Here is a 21,662-nt window from a genome sequence, read left to right on the forward strand (position 1 = left end):
ATTTGTAAACTGTTAGGGCAGAAGCTGCTAATTATTTAACAAGTGACACGTGATTGAAGTTTTGAAACATGAAAGTGCGCGGATTATTTGGAGTAATAGAAGGATAGCCATTCAGATAATAATAGCTTACTGATATAGACTATACACTGTTCTAGATGCTATACTACTTATGTTTCTGGTATGTTTCTCATTTAATCCCCACAATCCTTTTAGGCCATATTATCACCTTTAAAATTGATGAGAAAATTGAGTCTTGGGTTAAGTAACATACTGAAAATTATAGTAAATAGTGGACCCAGAGTTGGATTCTTAGTCTGTGTTTTTTCAGAGACTCATGGTACTTTCTTCTGAGGAAATTATGGTCCATTGAGGCTGACAGAACAGCCCTAAAATAATCTATGAGATGAGAATGAAGTCAAAGGTCAGCACGAGGTAGTCATACTAGGTAGGATGTGGGTGAAAAAAGATTAAAATTCATGGGAAGGCAAAATGGTGTGTTTATAATGCCTACATTTACTTTATAGGCAAATCAGGTATATCTAGGTTTCCCTTTCTCATCTTTTGCTTTGTTCAGCTTTTCAGCTTTTTATTAGCTATTTCCAACTTCTTACTTGTATTAGTGTTAGATTACAGTCGTTTTTTGTTTGTTTGTTTGTTTTTGCGGCACGCGGGCCTCTCACTGTTGTGGCCTCTCCCGTTGCGGAGCAACAGGCTCCGGATGCGCAGGCTCAGCGGCCATGGCTCACAGGCGCAACCACTCCGGGGCATGTGGGGTCTTCCCCAACCGGGGCACGAACCCGTGTCCCCTGCATCGGCAGGTGGACTCTCAACCACTGCGATACCAGGGAAGCCCAGATTACAGTCTTTTTGGGGGGGGGGCTACTCGGGCCTCTCACTGTTGTGGCCTCTCCCGTTGCGGAGCACAGGCTCCGGACGCGCAGGTCCAGTGGCCGTGGCTCACGGGCCCAGCCGCTCCGCGGCATGTGGGATCTTCCCAGACCAGGGCACGAACCCGTGTCCCCTGCATCGGCAGGCGGACTCTCAACCACTGCGCCACCAGGGAAGCCCAGATTACAGTCTTAAAATTAATTTTAGTCCTGTCATCCTTTTTTTCCTTCATCTTCCTTTTTCTCTTCATCTTCCTTCCTCAAATTCTTCTCTGGTTTAAAAGAGGGAAGCCTGTTGCCGTTTTTTCTTCACTGTAATCATTATCCATTTGGGGGGTTTGTTAGTTTGTTCTAAACAAAATGACATTTCCCCCAAAAGACTGTCTCACGTCCCCATTCCAGAAAATTTTAAATTTAGGGAAATTTTGCCTTGGAGAAAAAGTTTTTACTAAGTTACCTTATATGTCTTAAAAAAATGAAAATAAAAAAGACCTTAAATATCTTGAAGTCTATATCCAGTAAAGTATTTAATGAACATTATCCCAAATAAGTTTGAGAATTGCCACATGTACTGTATCCTTGCATCCCATCCCCCTTTTGGAGATAGCCAGTGAGTGCTAGTATTTTAATGGTTCTTAGAAGGTTTGTAAATAAATAAATCTAACTTTATTCACCCCCAGTTGAACCACCCTACTATACCTTCCATTTTAAAATGTAGCCTCTCAATCTACCGCTGATCCAGTGTTCCTTGGAATATACTTTAGGAAATGGTATGGAACCATTTACAACATTATATATTCTTTAGTTTTCTAGATAGAAAATGTTGTTTCCAATATAGCTTTCAGAATTTTATTATTCTGTTTAGTTTTTTGTTTTGCTTGTTCAAAGAAGCTAGTCAGGATTTAAGATGGAAATCCAAAAGGATTGTGCCATGCTTAAAAATTATTATACCATTAAAACTGTTCTGAAAAACCATATTTCCTTGACCTTAAATTATATTTTTTACATAGATTAATTTGGGAAGGATATGAATAAATTATTATTTGGGAGTTCTCCTTTGTTTTATTTTTTTTTTAATTAAAAAAAATGTTATTTATTTTTGGTTGCGTTGGGTCTTTGTTGATGCTTATGGGCTTTCTCTAGTTGCAGCGAGTGGGGGCTACTCCTCATTGCGGTGCCCGGGCTTCTCATTTGGGTGGTCTTCTCTTGTTGTGGAGCACAGGCTCTAGGTGCGCGGGCTCGGTAGTTGGCGGCATGCGGGCTCTAGGGCACGCGGGCTTCAGTAGTTGTGGCTTGCGAGCTCTAGAGCGCAGGCTCAGTAGTTGTGCACGGGCTTAGTTGCTCCGTGGCATGTGGGATCTTCCCGGAGCAGGGACCGAACCCGTGTCCCCTGCATTGGCAGGTGGATTCTTAACCAGTGCGCCACCAGGAAAGTCCCCTCCTTTGTTTTAAGATAGATTATAGGGTTCTTTATAAAACTGTTAACTTAGAACTTTTAATTTGGTGATACTTTTATTCCAAGAAGAATAACAGATTGGTTACCACTGAAGTTTGAGTTTGGTAATTTTGAGTATGAAACTAAACTAATGAACTATTTACCTTAAATTGCGGTATGTCATTCTGTCTCCTGAGTAGATTGCTGGTTAGAGTGGATTTCTTTAAGATCTCTGGTTTACGATGTGAAAACATATAGGCAGTTTATTGGACATAATGAATTTTATTTATGAACTTAGTGAAAATTTGAAGTATTTTTGTATGGTTGATTCATTCAGTTACTTCTTGATGTAGGATATATAATCATAACACATAGAAGGGAAAAAAGCATTTAGGCCTTGGAAATACACAGAATTGAATTTGATTTGAATCCTAGTTACCTTGAGTAAGTTATTTAATATTTGTTATTTATCATGCTAGGTATGGAGGTGGGAGGAGGAGGTGGGGAGAAAATATAACTTCTGTCTTTAAAGAATTCAGAGATTAGTAACATTCACTTAAACCTCTCTGAATCTGTTGTCTTGTTGGCAGAATGTCAGTGAGAGAACTTAAAATTCCCCAGATAATACTTTGGGGAACCATAGATGCTCAGTATGAGTTAGGTTGTTTATTGTCATTCATACTATTTAATCACAGAACTACTTACAAGAGACATCAAAATACGGATTAAGTCCCTTCCTTGTTGGAGGACTACGTTGCCTTTAGAGGTTTATTTTAAGTTGCCTTGATGTTTCATTCATTCAGATATCCTTTGTTCTGGCACCAGACAGACTTGCCAAGCTTCTAGAATTTGAGGGCCCTGTGCCATTGCCGTGTGCACATTTGGTTTTAATTTTTCACTAAGCACAACATTCTGTCAGACTGCACAAAAATTACTTGTTGTTTTAGCCTGATGGAAATACTTCCTATCAGTTAAAAGAGCAAACCTGTAATTTAAGAACAAGCCGTCACGTAGGACAGGGCTCTGCAAACTTTTTTTTTGTAAAGGGCCAGGTATTTAGGCTTTATGGGCCATGCAGTTTCTGTTACAGCTACTCAGCTCTGCTGCTGTAGTGTGAAAGGAACTACAGACAGTACATAAATGAATGAGTGTGACTGTGTTCCAATAGAACCAAATTTATGGACACTGAAATTTGAATTTAAGTTTTCATATCATGAAATATTCTTGTTCGGTTTTTATATTTTTCAAACGTTTAAAAATGTAAAATTTATGCTTAGATTATGGGCCCTGCAAAAACAGGTGACCAACCAGATTTGGCCATCTGGCTATAGTTTGCAGACACCTGATTTAGGATATAATCTATGAATTTGCTTTGATTGTTGTTGGATAATAATTTTTAGGCATTTAGGTGAATGGTTCTTTTTAGTAGGGATTGTATATATTAAGGTTTGTGTTCTGCTCTTTTTTTCTAGCCCAAGTTTATTTTACTTCTATAGAATATATATGAATAGTAGAAAACTAATGGGAAAACATACGGTGTTTTGTTGTTATTTTGTGGGGTTTTTTTGCCCTATCCAGTTAAGAATTTGAAGGGCATCTTCTTTTTTTTTTTTTTTTTTTTTTTTTTTGCGGTACGCGGGCCTCTCACTGCTGTGGCCTCTCCCGTTGCAGAGCACAGGCTCCGGATGCGCAGGCTCAGCGGCCATGGCTCACGGGCCCAGCCACTCCGCGGCATGTGGGATCTTCCCAGACCAGGGCACGAACCCGTGTCCCCTGCATCGTCAGGCGGACTCTCAACCACTGCGCCACCAGGGAAGCCCCTGAAGGGCATCTTTTAAAGGCTGATTACTCTCAAATTTCTCATCCACCTGAAGTCATATTCTGTAAATGTAAATTTCAGGTACTGTGTACCAGGTCTCCTACACTTCAAATTTTAAAAATTTACACAATAGGGGGCTTCCCTGGTGGCGCAGTGGTTGAGAGTCAGCCTGCCGATGCAGGGGACATGGGTTCGTGCCCCGGTCCGGGAAGATCCCACATGCCGCGGAGCGGCTGGGCCCATGAGCCATGGCCGCTGAGCCTGCGCGTCCGGAGCCTGTGCTCCGCAACGGGAGACGCCACAACAGTGAGAGGCCCACGTACCACAAAAAAAAAAAAAAAAAAATTTACACAATAGGAAATTTTATCTTTTAAATAAATTGTATGTAATAATTACATGTTGACATTGCATGAACGCTGTTGAGCAACATTTTTTTTTTTACCTCGAAAATAAAAATGACATTTATAGTGATTGTAAAATTTTGCCTGTTAAAACTATAATTTAAAGTTCTGTTAACTTGCTTTCTGTAGACACCAGAGAAGAAACAATCGGAATCATCCAGAGGAAGAAAGAGAAAAGCAGAAAATCAGAATGAAAGTAGTCAGGGTAAGTGAAGCAAAATCTTCCTTAAGAGCCGAAGAGGCATTTACGATTAATTATTCTGGTTTTTAATCAATTAATAATTTTTTTAAAAAGTAGTGTGTTTTTGTGATTTCTATAGATACCATGTAATTTCTGCATTAATAGTTTAGGAATGTACTTTGCATAAGAAATAATAATTATATGAAATTGGAATCTTTTTGTACCACAGGTAGTTTATGGTTACTGTTTTCAGGCTTTTGACATTTCCCTTATTTTTTTAATTTGAGAATTAGAAAGAAAAGTGTCATGTCCAAACCTGACAAGCATTGCCTTTATCACTTTTCTGTTTTCTCTCTTTATATGAATTATGGTATTGAAATGGCTTCTCGATTTTGAATAAGAACTTTATATCTTACTTTTAGACAAGTACCCAAACTTACTCATCCCTTTTATTAAAAAAAAAAAAAGACTATATAAAAATGATTGAAGTACTTCATTAAAGCACCATCTTTTTCTTTCCATACCTGTTCTTCATTCTTTCTTTCATACTTACATTTTGTATTATGAACTATAAGAAAATTACTTTCATTAGACTACACAACTTCTTATAATGGACAAAATAGTATTGTCACTTAATTTGGCTTCTCAAAATTAAGTACAATAAATTGGGCTCTTAAATCATATGTAATGATGATTTTATACATATATTACATGTTTTGGAGCCACAAAATCTAGAGCCATGAACCCATGGCTTACTAGTGTTTACATGTGGCACTGGCATCAAGAAATATATTTGCAGCAGCTGTCTTTGTGGAAGGAGGGAGTTGAGTCACTCTAGCACCTTTTTCTAAGTTTGTGGTACTTTGTATTTCAGTCTGCCCTGAGGTCTTTTTTGATCTTAGTGTAGTTTCCCCAAGTTGTGGTTAGTGGGCTTGGATTTATTTAGTTATATTAGTTATGATAGATTTAACTTTAGATTTTAAAACTCACTTTTAAAAGCAGGTCCCAAAATAGCCTGGGACTTCTGTGTTGGTTGATCCAACCTGTGTCTTTAAGAAGCCACATCTTTTTCTTTGTGGTCTGCCATCCACAGAATTGTCTGCCTTTCTCTTATGGTTTTAGGACTGTGGCCAGTTTTAATTGCATTTCCTCATTTCATCTTCCACACTTGTATTTGCTTTAGAGAGAGGCTGGTTTTCTGTGTTTTTCTTTTTTCCTTGTTTCTTTGATGTAGGCTTCTTTAAGTCCATAGCAAACCTCTCCTGTCATCTTCTTGGCCAGAATAGGGTCATGTGTCCATTCCAAAACCGATTATGTCCAAGAGAGGTATTATTGCCCTTAAAATCAGGCCCATCTCGGGACTTCCCTGGGGGCGCAGTGGTTAAGACTCCATGCTCGCAATGCAGGGGGCCCGGGTTCGATCCCTGGTCAAGGAACTAAGTCGCACATGCATGCCGCAACAAGAGTTTGCATGCCACAACTAAGTAGTCCGCCTGCTGCAACTAAGGCCCGATGCAACCAAATAAATATTTTTAAAAAAATCAGGCCCATCTCTGAAAATGAAAATGGGGTAAAGTTCCATTTAGAAGTACAGGTTGTGTGGAAAAGGCATGATACCTGAACAAAATTGCATTTCTAATCTGAAGGAAGGAAGGGGAACTAGGAACAGAGGCCAGATAGGAGTCAGCCTCTCCTGAAGTTACATGTGCTATGTAGGGGAGGGAATGTTAACAGAATAAAACTTGGATTCAATAAGGGAAAAAAAATTCGGGAAATAGTTTCTGGGTAGGCAACCAAAAAATGTCTCTGTCTTCATTAAAAAATAGCACCTCTTCAGAATCTGCAGGAAAGTTGTTACAGGCAGAAGGGAAGTTCTTTGGTATAAAACTTTTATAGTGCTCCCTGACCTCTGAATAAATCTGTACAAAACTAGTGTTCAAAATTTCTAGGTAGTATTTATAGTCCTGATTACATATTAGTTTAAAAAAAATTTCCCTCTACCTTGTTCCAAGAAGGAATTTGAGGTTGTTGAACTTCTAAATGTATTGTTTGTTTATCTCAGTAATGCCTGGCACATAGTAACCACTCAAGAAATATTTGTTGAATAAAGTAAGTGAATGAATGTATATAAGTCAGTATTGAATTGATAAATGTATATGTTTATATATTATCCAAAGCTTTTGACTCCATGCTATCATAAGTTTTTCTTTTGTAGCTTGAAGAAATTATTCAGTGTAATTCCAGTGAAGGATGGATGCCTCCCATCCAAAACGCCATATTTCTTAGCAACTTCTTACTTCAAGATTTATAGAACTAATGAAAAGTCCATTTTGTTTCTTTGTTATTTGTCTTTCTCTTTTTTTTTTGGAAAAGTCCATTTTAGAGCAAAACTTTTAATTAAAGAACTGTGATCTGTAATAATTTGGATCACTATCAATAGGGTCATATAAGGACAATATTTAAAATCTAGTTTAGTTTTTTAAAAATCCTATTAATTTGGAAATACTTTTTAGAAAATCAAAACATTTTACAAAATAGCATTCATATTAAAGCATGTTATTGTCAGTTTGTTATGGTTTGTGTTGACCAAGCTTTTTTATCATTATTTACAGGTATAAATTGGTTTGTCAATTATACAGCTGCCACTTGTCTCTTTTTAAATTAATTGACATGTTTTTATGAAATTGTTAGCCATTAAGCAATCTGAATAGCATAGTTTTAAAAGCAGAGATCTTTTAATATGATTTATTTATTTGATTCTCCCATAATCAGGACTTTTAAAAATTGACATGTATCTATTGAAATATCATTTGACTTTTGGAATTCTGAAGTCAGCATCTGACCCTCTGAGGGCTCTTAATATTCTTTTGATGCCCATCAGTACCCAACTAAAATATATTCTTTTTATTAAATAGATTATTTTTGTGTGTATTAGGGAAATTAAGTTTGGCACATTCTCTTTCTGATATAGTATGTGGTAGATAGTCATGACTGACTTAAAATCTATAAAATTTTTTACTTCTGTATTTTAGGAAAAAGTATTGGGGGACGTGGCCACAAAATTAGCGACTATTTTGAAGTAAGTTCATTGAGAAATATCTTCAGTTCTTAATATAATTTTGCTGTGGGCTGAAATAATTTGTTTGAAGCACAAAGTCAACTTTTGATTATCTGCTTAATTAGAGCAGAACTTCAGTACTATGTGATGTCCTGACTTCTTAGGAATATTAAACTTTACTTTTACTTTGGTATGGCACATCATAATTTTCAAAGTACTTTCTCCTGTATTTGCTTATATCCAGGAGATAGTCAAAGCAGGTGTTATTAGTATTCCTATTTTACAGATGAGGAAACTGAGAGCCAGAGATATAAAGTAGCCTACGTAAAGGCAAATTCTAAATGGAAGAGCAAAGAGTAGCTTTAAGTCTCCCAGCCTCTAGAATTCTTTCTGATGTCAGTACCACAGCAACAGTTGAGCCCCGTGGATGGAGATTAAATAATGATAGAGATGTGAATCTAAGAGTCCCTGAAAATAATAAACAGTGGTAAATTTAAATTCTTAGTCTGGAATGTTTCCTTTCTTCTACACAGAAACACTTCTGCCTACCAGTTTTCATTATGAAATATTAATGTGATTATTAAAACAAACATGATCTACTCAGTTGAAAAATATTTATATTTCCTTGAGAGAGAGCAGAATTTGGTGATTAGGAGAAGGGCTGTGTTTAAAATATATATATATTTTTTATCCTCCATTGTTTTTCTTTCTTGAGTTTACAGTGTCTAAGCTAAAACTGTTGCAGACTATAAGATACACCTAATGCTCTTTAGTTGATGTCAGTCCCTTAGTGTTAATATCATTAAAAATCTTTGCCAAAGTAGGATCAAATAAACAAATCTCAGGTGTCTTGGATGCCTACTGTGTGCTAAGTGTTACGCTAGGCACTATAGATAAGAAATTTAGACAAAGCTCCTAGGTTGCAGGAAGCTGTTTAATGAACACACTAGGAAGTCCCCATCTCTGCTGTTCATACATATACCCTGAGATGAAGCTATTAGCAGCAACTTGTTTTCTCCTTCCATTCTTGGTTCAGAAGCATGAGAGTTGAGAAAGCTATGGAACAGATTAGGTTGGCTTCTCTGCGTATGCAGTTAAGTCATGCACTATAATGCGTGTTACGCATGTAAGAAAGGATTGATTTTTATTAGACTTTGTGCTGTTAAAAAGAAGGGACTTAGTTTGTATAGTTCTTTATAGTGCTGTGAACATTTAGATACTTAATAGATCTTGGGACTGACAGCTCTGTTTTAAGACAGTTGATTATGTTCACTAACATCTACATGTGAACATGTTAAAGTTTCTTGGGATTAGGGATCATACTGGTTTAACAAACATAAGGGAACTGTGCTAAAATTTGAAGAAAAAATAAGACTTGTTCTTTGCTTTGGGGGAATTTGTCTTTGAGTCTGCCACAAAAATAATAATAAGATATATTTAAATTAATTCATAATGCCATATCTAAAATCATATTTGTCTAAACCTGTGTTAATAAATAGTGATGTTTCCTTTTTCCCTCAGTACCAAGGTGGAAATGGCTCAAGTCCAGTAAGAGGCATACCTCCTGCAATCCGTTCTCCTCAGAATTCACATTCACATTCCACTCCTTCCTCATCTGTAAGTTTTTACGTATGTAGTCTTTGTGTCTCAGAGTTTTTGTGTACTGAATGATAACTTTTATAATTTGTCTTTATTTAGACCTTTTACATATATTAGCGTTTATCTTTAAAAAAATCATTCTGTGAGATGAGTTGAATTCTTTTTAATGGTTTGATGCTATTAGAACTTTATTTCTGAAAGTAAGATTCTAAAGTTAAAGATTTCCTGAATTAATTATAAGACGTGTTCTTCGCTTTGGGGGAATTTGTTCCCCAAAGAAGTAATGTTTCTATAAAAGAATGATGGGACCAGGAATTCCCTGGCTGTCCAGTGGTTAGGAATTGGCACTTTCACTGCCGGGGCCCGGGTTTGATCCCTGGTCAGGGATCTTAACAATTAAATTTCTTAACCACTAAAATGGTAGCATAATTAATTCCTTCCTGGGAATCCTGAAATAAAGAGTAGGCAGCCATCAGCCTCAGATAATGTAGTTTGGGATAGGAGAAGGATCTTGGACCTGAAAATTGTCTTACAACTTTTTGGTTTGTTTCTAACATTTTTAAGACCTAGTTCTTTTATATGCATTTTTCTACATATTAGATTTTATTCTATTTTTTTTACTTTCATTATGTGACAGTTCATTGTCTAACCAGAAAAACAATGTTGGCTTTCAGTAATTTAAAGATGAATTTAAAATTTTAAAAAATCAGAGTATCTCTTATTTACTCAAGTACTCTGTTTTTACTTCCAGTGTCCCTTTCTAGTTCTGTCTGTAGACATATACTTCTTAATGTCTTACTCATTTTGTACCTTGGGGCACATCATATTGCCATATACTAAGTAAAGCATAAGACTCAACAATAACTTTGAGTTGTAGTGATAGCATTGGTACATGATGTAATCTTTTGCTTTCAGTGAATGTATTTTAAAACCAGTGACTAGATAAACCATGAAACTTATCAGTTAATTGATATTACACTACATATGGGCATGCATTATTGTACCCACTACTAAAAGAGTTCTGTATTAAGGTCTTTACAGTTTTACTTTTTGAACCATTATAATCTGTTTAATATTTTTGTTTTAAAATAATATATTTGGCCTTGTTTTAGTTAACAGATTGAAAGCATTAAATTTGCTTTTATGGCACCAGATTGTTAAGTTCCTTGAGGGCACGGCATATATGGCTGGTTGTCTCTTTTATTGGGCTTTATAAGAGGGAGGTACTTAATGAATGCTTATTGAATAAATGGTGATTAAAAATTTTTAAAGCTCAATTATGTTTTTTTTAATTCTTGATTTTTTTAAAATAAATTTATTTATTTATTTTTGGCTGCGTTAGGTCTTCGTTGCTGTGCGTGGGCTTTCTCTAGTTGCGGTGAGCAGGGGCTACTCTTTGTTGTAGTGCGCAGGCTTCTCGTTGCGGTGGCTTCTCTTGTTTGCGGAGCACGAGCTCTAGGCGCGCGGGCTTCAGTAGCTGTGGCACGTGGGCTCAGTAGCTGTGGCTCGCAGGCTCAGTAGTTGTGGCGCACAGGCTTAGTTGCTCTGTGGCATGTGGGATCTTCCCGGACCAGGGCTTGAACCCGTGTCCCCTGCATTGGCAGGCGGATTCTTAACCACTGTGCCACCAGGGAAGTCCCCAATTATGTTTTGAATTATTATCCTGATAAAAACTTAAGAAATGTTTAGTTGTTGCTAAGCAAAAGCCTATTTTTTTCTTGCTAATATAAAATTTTTAATATATTTTTTTAAGGTTCGACCGAATAGCCCTTCTCCTACTGCATTAGTTTTTGGGGACCACCCTATTGTACAACCAAAGCAGTTATCCTTTAAAATTACTCAGGTAAATGGTAATTAAAATTTCTTTGTATGAGAAGCCGGTGACCAACTTTGTACACACAATTAAGATGTCTTCTCTTTGTTTTAGACATGGTCATAAAGTAAAATTCTGTATCAAGAAAGCTAATTGCTAAACAAACAAAAAAAACAGTTTGTAGGGGGTGAGAAGTTGAAACACCCAATTTACTATCAGCTTGTCCTTTGTTACATACTGGTTAAATATATATTTTAAGCAAATTAAATAAACAGAACAACCATAACATGTCAGTTCTGTTTACTGATTCTTTTTGAACTTAACATCCAAGTACATATAATCGATACCTTCATGAAAGTGTTATATTTGTTATAAGTGGACATTAAAGCAGTTTGTTCCATGTGTCTGTATTTTTGTATATTCATATGTGCCACACATTTAAAAATCATTTGAAAATTAATCAGATATCTTTTACAGTTATTTAGTTTTATGAATTTTGAGTACTAAGGTTTTCATTTTAATTTCATACATGTGACAGTTTTTGGATAACTGAGATTAAGGATTGAAAAAGTAGATCTTCTTGCTTGCCACCTTAGTTGTGCAGTTTATTGCCATTATACTTCTTCTTTCTGGTCATGTCCAAACTGTTGTGCGTGCATCAAAACTTCTTTCTTTGGATGATCTTTAGGCCAGGATTTATAAGTACATTGCTTTCAGTCAGCAAACAGCTTGTGAAAGTTTTTGCCATGTTCAAAAGTCAGCTAGAGTTGATAGCACAAAGCAGTGGTTATATTGAATTTTAATGAAGAACATATCAATATTCTAAAAATTTAAATAATTAACCTTAAAAATTTTTCTTTTTAAGTTTATAGCACTTATGCTTCTGAAGATATTAAAACTTAAAACTGCAGTAAGACTTTTTGTGATACTCTTTACATACACACACAAACTCCAATACTTTCTTTGCTCTTTAGAATCAGAGTAAAATCTAATTTTATGTTTGCATGCAGTGATATGTATATAATGGAGTAATAAAATAGCTTTCTTTCGTTTAGACCGACCTTACAATGCTGAAGTTAGCAGCATTAGAAAGTAATAAAAACCAGGACCTGGAAAAAAAGGAAGGTCGTATAGATGACTTGCTCAGGGTAAGTAAGAAGTCATGGAGGGGAAAAATTTGAGTAAATTATTGGGCAGTAGAAAAACTGGTGAGAAAATACTTATATTGTTAAAAAACTCTATTACTGGAAAAAAAAATAAGCCTTTGCTTTTAGTGTAAGTACATAATTGAAAGTATCAACTATTAAACGATAAAAACTATTTTATTAGCTCTTTAAATGTGAATTGAGAAACAGTTGGAGAAATAGAAGTTTATAAAATTTATTTTTACTTGATCAACTATCCTAAGACAGATATCCATTTCATGGTAGTTTTTTGTTGTTGTTGTTGTTGTTGTTGTTGTTGTTGTTTGCGGTACACGGGCCTCTCACTGTTGTGGCCTCTCCCGTTGCGGAGCACAGGCTCCAGATGCGCAGGCTCAGCGGCCATGGCTCACGGGCCCAGCCGCTCTGCGGCATGTGGGATCTTCCTGGACCGGGGCACGAACCCGTGTCCCCTGCATCAGCAGGCGGACTCTCAACCACTGCGCCACCAGGGAAGCCCCCGTGGTAGTTTTAAAGTTAATTGATTTTCTTACAAACCTGACTGCCATTTGACACTATACTAGAGGAAGTAACTACTGCAATTTTGTGAGATTTTTAATGGAAACTTTATAAAAAGACACATCAAAAAGTATGCCTAATAGGTGAGTAAGGGGTAAAGCAGTGGTTCTTACCCCTAACTGCTCATTAGAATCACTGGATGGAAAGTGTGGAAGACACTTTATAAAAAGTACTGATGCTTAAACTCCACCCTGAGGGTTTCTGATTAAATTGATATGACGTAGGGCTTGGGCATTGGTAGTTTTAACGGCTAATTTAGCCAACACTGAGAACTGTTGGTATAGAAACTCAATGAAACCGTCATCCGTGATCATATAATTACTGATACCTTTGAAACATCCAGTGTGCCTTTCCTGGTCCCATCCCCTTCACTCTCTTACATCCCTTTACCATTAACCACTATTCTAAATTTTGTATTTATTTATTTATTATGCCTTATGTTTCTTTATAGTTATATTACATATATCTTATACATTCTTAACAACATATTATTTCACTTTATTTTTGAACTTTATATAAATTACAAAATTACACTGTTTGTACCATTTTGCCCTGCTTGTTTTCACTAAACATTATATGTGGGCTTGTCATGTAATAGTTTGTTCATTTCACTGCTATATAGTAAGGCATTATATGAATATATTATAATTTATCTTTTCTGCTCTAGGTGGACATTTTATTTCTACTTTTTGCTAGTATGAACAGTTCTGCTAAGAATGTTCTTGTACATATCTCTGTGGCACATGTGGAAGAATTTCTCTATGGTATATGCTTAGGAGAGACATGGCCAGAGTATAGGGCATGCATATCTGAAACTCTACTTTATAATAGCAAATTTTTCCCAAGGTTGTTGGATCAGTTTCCATTCCACCAACAATGAGCAAGAAATAATCTTATTGCTTATTATCCTTGCCAAGGTTCATTATAATCATATTTAATTTGGGGGTTCAATTTAATGGGTGTAACAAGGTATTTGTTATTATGCATTCACTTTATTTTTTGAGCATCTTTAAAAATATTTATTAACTATTTGTATTTCTTCCATGAAGTAAATGATCATTTTTTTTGCTCATTTTTAATGGGTTCCTGTTGTTTTTTAAATAGATATCAGTTTTTTCTTGGCCATATATGTTGATTTTTCTCCCAGTGTGTGAATTATCTTTTTATTTCTTTGTACTGTCTTTTGATGATTAGATCATTCAAAATTTATATGATTAAACATATCTTTTTATTTATAGTTTGTACCAAATTATTATCAAAAGTATACCAAAATAATTTGTTGTTTTTATCCCTAATATCATAAAGATGTTCTTCTATATTTTCTTTTAAAAGTTTTATAGTCTGCTTTTTCAGTACAAGTTCTCACTGGGATTTATTTTTGGGTATAGCGTGAAGTAAGGTTTCATTTTAATTTCTTTCTATGTAGAGAACCAGTTGTCCAGACCACAGAATTAAAAGTCCACTTTTTACTGCCAGCCCCATCATGCAATCTCGTTTTCATATACAAGTGGATCTATTTCTGTGTTCTGTGTTAAGTTCCATATTCTATTTGTGTATTCCTATACTGGTACAACAGCATCTTTTTATCATTTAGCAGTTGTCTTTGGCTGTTAGTAACAGAGAACATAAACAACAGTACTTTAAATGATATACAATATTATTTTTTGAGAGTAGAACAGAAAGGGGGGCTCCAAGTCAGAGCATGAGGGTACAGAGTCTCCTGCCCACTGAGCCACCTGCCCAAAACCGAATCCAGTTGGGGATGGAGGTGGGCCCTTCCATAGCAGGCGCAGGAGGAAATGGCGCTGGGATAACCCATGGAACACAGTGCCCCTCACTAACACACCCGAGATAGGCTTTCCTTTCCTCTGCATGCTGCTCACCTCTGTGAGGAGAAGGGTGGAGGCGCAGTCTTTCCCTGGCCCCTGGGCTAGTGAGGGAGGCTGGGTGGGGCACTGCAGTTGCAGCTGCTACTGCCACACTGACCATTCATCCCAGATGTGACTGAGGAGGGCCTGGAGCCTGTTCATCTGTCCAGACAGCGATGTGTGGTTGGGCTGTTATCCCCCTGGACAAAGCATAAGGGGCCACGGGCCTTTGAATGGAAGGTAGTAGGTTTTGTGGAAATGCCATTTAACTGGCCGTGCTTTATTTCCGGCCAGGCAGAGCCTTGCTGTCAAGCAGAAACAACTGAGCTGCTCAGGCCGTAGGTGTCCGGACAGGTTTCTATAAACAGCAGTACTTTAAATGAGACACAATATTATTTTTTGAGAGAAGAGCAGAAGGGGGCAGCCCAGGTGTGATGGCTTCACAGTGTCATATAGGATCTTGGCTCCTTCAGTTTTTCTGCTCTTTCACTGTTAGTACATGGCCTTCATCTTGAAGATCATATCAAGGTACAAAATATTTATTAGAGGCACAGTTATGATATCTGTGTTCTTAAGCAGAAAACAGGAAGAGGAAGGAAATAAAAAAATGCAACAATTCTGTGTGCAGCCTTCTTGGGTATTCCACTGAACAACTTCTGCAAGGGAAGCTGGGAAATACAGTCTTTTAGCTAGACATATATCAATCCATAATAAAATGTTGGTTTTCCATTACTACGGAAGAAGGAGAGATTTGGGTGATTATAATGACTCTAGGTTTATATTAAACCTTGATGTGTGGTTGAGCAAGTATCATCTCCTTTTTGGTTATTTTTGGCCCTTTGCTGTCTTAGAGAAGTGTTAGAGTCAGTTTTTCAGTTTTCACACACGTAAACAATTTGTTGGGGTTCTGTTTGAATTGCACCTAATGATAAGGGTCTGATACTAAATTCCATTTATGTTCCTCTGAAAGTATCTTTATTTTACCCTTTTCCTTGGAAAACAATTTTATTAGATACATACTTTTAGATTGGCAGCAGTATTTTCTCCCAGCATTTTTGATGTATTATGTCGCTGTCTTTTGGCTTCCACCATGATGGGCCTAGACCTATGGTTTTCAAAGAATGATCCCCAGACCAGAAGCATCAACATTACTAGGGAACTTATTAGAAATAAACTTTTAGAGCCTACTCTAGAGCTACTAATTCAGAAACTGGGAATGGGTTCCAGTAATCTGTGTTCCAACAAGCTCTCCAGGTTGTTCCCTGGTGACTGACTGTACTAGACTAATCAGACTCATCTTCGGAGTTTAGAGAGAAGACCCTTGCCTGAGCGTATGGCTGCCTACAAAGTTAACAAAATTTGTATTCATATGGCCAAGAAAGATGGTGAGAATAGTTAGCTGTTGGATGGGCATCTGCAGTGTCTTCCACTAGTTTAATGGAGAAAAAAGTTTTATTAGTTAACAAAAGATGGAAGAGAACTCACATTCATTTTTAAGTGTTAGATGCTTTGTATTACTATATTTCAGTTATTTTTAATTAAATGAGATAGAATGATGTTGCTCTGTTTTAGAAATAAGAAAACTGAGCTAAGGTTCAGATAACTTGTTTGACTTAGCCCAGATTATATATCCTAGAGTGTGGATTTGAACCCATGGAGTATGGATACAAATTCCATGTACTTTTCCACTACACAGTTAAGCAGCATATACCAGTATTATTCCCATGGTAAGTAGATGTTTTAACAAAATTTTTAGAATCATATTCAAATAATCTTATTAATCCCTTTATGAAATTTGTTCAAAATGTATAAATATTCTTAAATGTCTCATATACACAAATTGTAGACCTTTTTCATCATTTACTTATGTTGTAGGCTAATTGTGATCTCAGACGGCAGATAGATGAACAACAAAAATTACTTGAAAAATACAAAGAACGATTAAATAAGTGCATATCAATGAGCAAGAAACTACTTATCGAAAAGGTAAGTTAAAAGTTCAGTACATTTTCCCTCTCCTTTCACGAGCCCCTTTTACCTTGTATGCTTTTAAAATTTAAATTAATAAAATTGAATGATGATTTTTCCTCCTTTTTTCAGAGTACACAAGAAAAACTGTCAAGCAGAGAGAAGAGTATGCAAGACAGATTACGCCTTGGGCATTTCACGACCGTTAGACATGGTGCTTCATTTACTGAACAATGGACAGATGGTTTTGCATTTCAGAATCTTGTAAAGTTAGTCACTCTTACATTTTAAAAAATTTAGTATTCCTTTGGGTTTTCATTACTTTCAGAGATTATAGATTTGGAATTATGTTCTACGTCTACTCCTTACTACTCTTTGAAACAGAATTTAATACATTTGAAAGGAACATAGAACAGGCATTACAATTTTAGCTATAGCATACTTCTTGATTAGTTAGCATTCTTCTATACAGTATGATGTATTATTCTAAATATGACTTTTCCAGAACATAAACTGACCTAGCTTTTTATAGGTCAGTTGGGAGGGAAATTGTTAAAAGTTTGAACTTTCATTGGAAGATTTATATCTGTATATCTTGGGATTTTTCTGCTTAGTTCTCCCCCCCCCCGCCCCCGACCCCCATTCCCCAGTCCTTACTTCAGCACTTGCCTGCTCTCTATTCCTATGGAAAAGACACGAACATTTTCTCTGCAGCCTCAGACATAGTAACTCATTAAGTCAGTTGAACTGAGCATGTGGCTTTAGCACTTCTGAGGTCAACTTTAAAATGGAGAAATCGTTGTTGCCATGTTTTCTTGAGTTCAGATGGTTGTAGCTAAGGGTAGGTTGACTGTTTATGTGTTGAGCCGGGATCTATGCTCCTCCTTTTGTTTTTTGGGGGTTTTTTTAGCTGGAAAAGTTTTAATAACCTTTAAAGCAAGAGTGGTGCCACCATCTAAATCAGCTTTCCCAGAGTCAGTCCAGTTAAATGGAAAATGGAGGCAAAGCTTTATTTCACATAGTATCACCTAAACACTGCTGTTTCAAACACTGGTTCCCAGGACTTAAGCACAGAATGGTCTTCTCTCTATCTCCAGAATGGTCTCTCTGTCTCAGTTGATTTATCCAGCTTCTGTTCAACACAACTGTGCTGGGTGTGAGGTATACTATAATGAAGGACAGTGTCTTTATGATGGTAGGAAGTTTGGGTTTTAATTCTGTGGATAATAGGGAGCTCTTACAGTGTTATGTGTGGTGGGTGGGGTCAGATTTGAGTTTTAGAAAGGGAGCTGGTGGTGATGTGGGAATAATATTGGAAAGAACATAGATTATTGACAGTTCAGTTGGAGAAGCATCCAAATGAAAGGTGATGAGGCTTGAGCTAAAATATTAACAGTAGAAATGGAGAGTAGGAAATACAGTTGAGATAGAACTTATAATTTTCGAGTGTTTTTCTGAGCTACTAAACCCAGATCTCCAGTTATCCTGGTAATGAATAAAAGAGAAGTTTATATAATATAACCTTAAATATAAACTAATAATATGAATTTAAAATATAAACTCTGCCGGTTGTTAAAATTTCTCCATTGAGCTGTCAAAAAAAGATTAAAATTGGAGCTTCTGGTTTGGTGAACATGTAGAGATTTGGGGAGGGTATCAGGCTCAGAGAGAGCATGGAAACTCCATGTCTTTTCCCCATACCTTGCCCTATGCATCTCTTCCATCTGGCTATTTCTGAGTTGTATCCTTTTATAATAAAGCAGTAATCTAGTTTTTAAAAAATTACTTGCATTTCTTATTACTAATAATCATTTACTGAGGGCATACTGTATGTTGTTACATATACATATTTTATATCAAGCAGTTGATATTTATCAGTATATATCAAGCTATATATCTGTGAGATAACCCGAAGTAGTTGGAGGATGAGAAGAGAAATAAATAAAAATTAGTAATTTTTATATATATATATATATGTATATAAATTTTTTTTTTTTTTTTTTTTTTTTTTTGCATTACGCGGGTCTCTCACTGTTGTGGCCTCTCCCGTTGCGGAGCACAGACTCCGGACGCGCAGACTCAGCGGCCATGGCTCATGGGCCCAGCCGCTCCGCGGCATGTGGGATCTTCCCGGACCGGGGCACGAACCCGTGTCCCCTGCATCGGCAGGTGGACTCTAAACCACTGCGCCACCAGGGAAGCCCAGTAGTATTATATTAATAATCTCTAAAATTAGGTCATTACTGAATAATCAGGGATTAGATACATATCCATTCCAGTAATTCTTTCCTTTCATTATTTCAGTAGGTTATTGCTGTTTATTTTCATTAATAACATCTTGATTGTACCTGAAACTAGCTTTAAAATTAATTTTTAAATAAATTGAAATTATTTATAACCACTTCAAGGAGAAAACTGGATTAAAGTCTTATTCTAACTTTGCTATTCTTGAGATTTTTCTCCACCATTTTACTCTTTTACCTAGATGATTCTTGATTCTTTCCCTCCTACCATATTCTGCTACTACCTGGCTAGAACCATAGGACAAGGAAATGAATGTAAAACCAATTCTTCATCAGCAGCATAGAAGTTCTCTAGTTCTGGTTTGAATAGGGGTGGGGGAGCAAGGAATTGAAATATTTGACTTGTTCTAAATCTGAGTATCACCACCATGTAGAGTCTTAAATTTTTTCCTAGTGTAGTGAGGTGACCTAAGAGAGAACATAATTATATTAGAACAAGCTTAAGGTGTTGCATGATGGATGGTTTTGAAAAGCTTCAGTTGGAAGCAGTAATATTTTTACTTATATTAATTGCCCATTTTTCAAAGCCATGTAAATTTTTCTTGCTATTTTCTCTTTAAAGTGTCAAAATTCTTTCTTCCTAAATTTCTGAGGTCAATTTTTGTTTCATTTCAAAATATCACCTACCCATTCCCAAAATTTGACAGAGATACATTTAGAAAATAACACTATTAAATTCACATTTGTCTTTTGTAAGTTTTTCTTTAAACAGTAAGTAATGAGGTACATGTATAAAACCTACTCTTTAACTCTGTTCTTTTTTTTTTTAATAGCTCATTTATTTTATTCAACAAATATTTATTGAATGCCTAGTATGTGCCAGTCACTGTGCTGGGCACTAGGGTATAAAGTAGTTGTGGTCTCTATTCTCATGGAGTGATTTAGTCTAACCAGACAAATTCTGATCAAGTGTCTGTAGGAATATTTGTTAGAAAGGAGGAGGTGGGGAGCTACAAGGTACTATGAAATTATATGTGGCAACACATCTTTTTCTAGTTCAGGGGGTTTAGGGAAGACCTTATTCAGAAATGAATGTTTCTGATGAGATGAGACGTAGACAGTGCGAAAGTGTTGGTTCACAAGGGTGGGACCATAAGGTTACAAATTTATATTATATGATTTTTCATGTTTAACTAACGTATTTTCATGTTTTAACTGTGAAAAGAAATGGAAGGTTAATTTTCTTTTACGTTTATTTTTATGCAGGCAACAAGAATGGGTGAATCAGCAAAGGGAAGATATTGAAAGGCAAAGGAAACTTCTAGCCAAACGCAAACCTCCCACAGCTAATAATTCTCAGGCACCCTCTACCAATTCTGAACCAAAACAAAGGAAAAACAAAGCAGTCAATGGAGCAGAAAATGATCCCTTTGTTAGACCAAATTTACCACAACTGTAAGCCTGCATTTTTAATTTTCCTTTTTTTAAATTGTTTCCAGTGAGCATGAATGTTAGTAATGGATGTTATTTTTAAGTAAGTAGTAAAAATCATTATGGCCAGGAAGGAAGACAGTATTGAAAAAATTTACTTCTAAAATAATAATAAGCCCCCAATCTGAATTCTACCTAAGTGGAGATTTACTAATCCTCTTTTAAAATGAAGACTTAGGTAGCTAAGAAGAGGCTGGAATCCACTTTTTCTTCCATGTCTGAATGATAGAGTCAGTTATCAGTATTGATTATTCCAATTCAACATTCCTTATTAGTGTTCCTTTTTCTGAGAGAATGTTAAGTAATCTCAACCTATGAAAGCAGCTCATTCAGAGGTTATAGGTATTGTTTTTCCCCTCTCTTTGTTTTCTAGGTTTTCTGCTCTAATGATGAATTACTTTTTATAATTCAAAAGTCAAAGACATTTAAAAAAATTATGTGTTTATCATAGGAAATTCAGAAAATATGAAAGAACATAATGAAACAGTACAGACCTTGATCCCGTCCCACAGAAAACAGCATTGTTAGAATTTCAGTGTATAGATTCAACCTAATTTATATAATTTTTCTGTTCTATAAGACCTCATATAAGTTTATGTGAGTAGAAGACACATACACACACCCTCCGTTTTATATTTAATATGTTTCTCCTTTGTTGAGAAATAATGTTTCATCTATGCTTTGAAGCCCATCCCCTGCTACATCAGGGACCTCTTCTATTGATACCTCCTTTATTTTACATCTTCAGCCTTTTGCTCTCTACTGGTTCCTTCCTTTCAGAAAACAAAACAAAACAAAAAAATTCTCCCTCAGTTTAAATCCCTCCAGTCTCCATATTCTGTCATCTTTATAACTAGGTTTCCTTGAAAGACTTGCCTGTGCTTGCAGTCTCTTCTGCCTCACTTTCCAAATTGCTCCTTTCTTAACTGAAATTGTTCTTTTAAAGATTATTTCCTTGATGCTAAATACCATAGACATTTGAGTCTTTAACTTGGCAGCATTGGATAGTGTTGACTTTTTCCCAAAAGGCTCTTTCTTGCCTTAGTTTTTGAAATAACCTGTTCTCCTAACTTTCATTTTTACTCATCTGGCTACATCTTCTCAGTCTCTTCTTCGGACATCATTTACCTTACCAATTTGTAAAATGTAGGATTTTAAGAATCTGTCCTAGGCCATCT

At 36.1% G+C, this 21,662-nt stretch overlaps 1 protein-coding gene across 3 annotated transcripts in view; it reads left to right on the forward strand.

The window, feature by feature from the left end:
* The window catches only part of TLK1 (tousled like kinase 1), a 152,333-nt gene that overhangs the window by 86,798 nt on the left and 43,873 nt on the right, over positions 1 to 21,662 (forward strand). For all 3 annotated transcript variants that reach the window (XM_060152660.1, XM_060152661.1, XM_060152662.1), the window contains 8 exons: positions 4,672 to 4,747; positions 7,756 to 7,802; positions 9,303 to 9,398; positions 11,134 to 11,223; positions 12,249 to 12,341; positions 16,658 to 16,768; positions 16,883 to 17,019; positions 20,260 to 20,448. In XM_060152660.1, coding sequence (XP_060008643.1) covers positions 4,672 to 4,747; positions 7,756 to 7,802; positions 9,303 to 9,398; positions 11,134 to 11,223; positions 12,249 to 12,341; positions 16,658 to 16,768; positions 16,883 to 17,019; positions 20,260 to 20,448 — 839 coding nt within the window. The remainder of the gene's footprint in view (positions 1 to 4,671; positions 4,748 to 7,755; positions 7,803 to 9,302; positions 9,399 to 11,133; positions 11,224 to 12,248; positions 12,342 to 16,657; positions 16,769 to 16,882; positions 17,020 to 20,259; positions 20,449 to 21,662) is intronic.

The sequence above is a fragment of the Lagenorhynchus albirostris genome, chromosome 6, assembly GCF_949774975.1.
Source record: "Lagenorhynchus albirostris chromosome 6, mLagAlb1.1, whole genome shotgun sequence".
Classification (NCBI taxonomy): Eukaryota; Metazoa; Chordata; class Mammalia; order Artiodactyla; family Delphinidae; genus Lagenorhynchus; species Lagenorhynchus albirostris.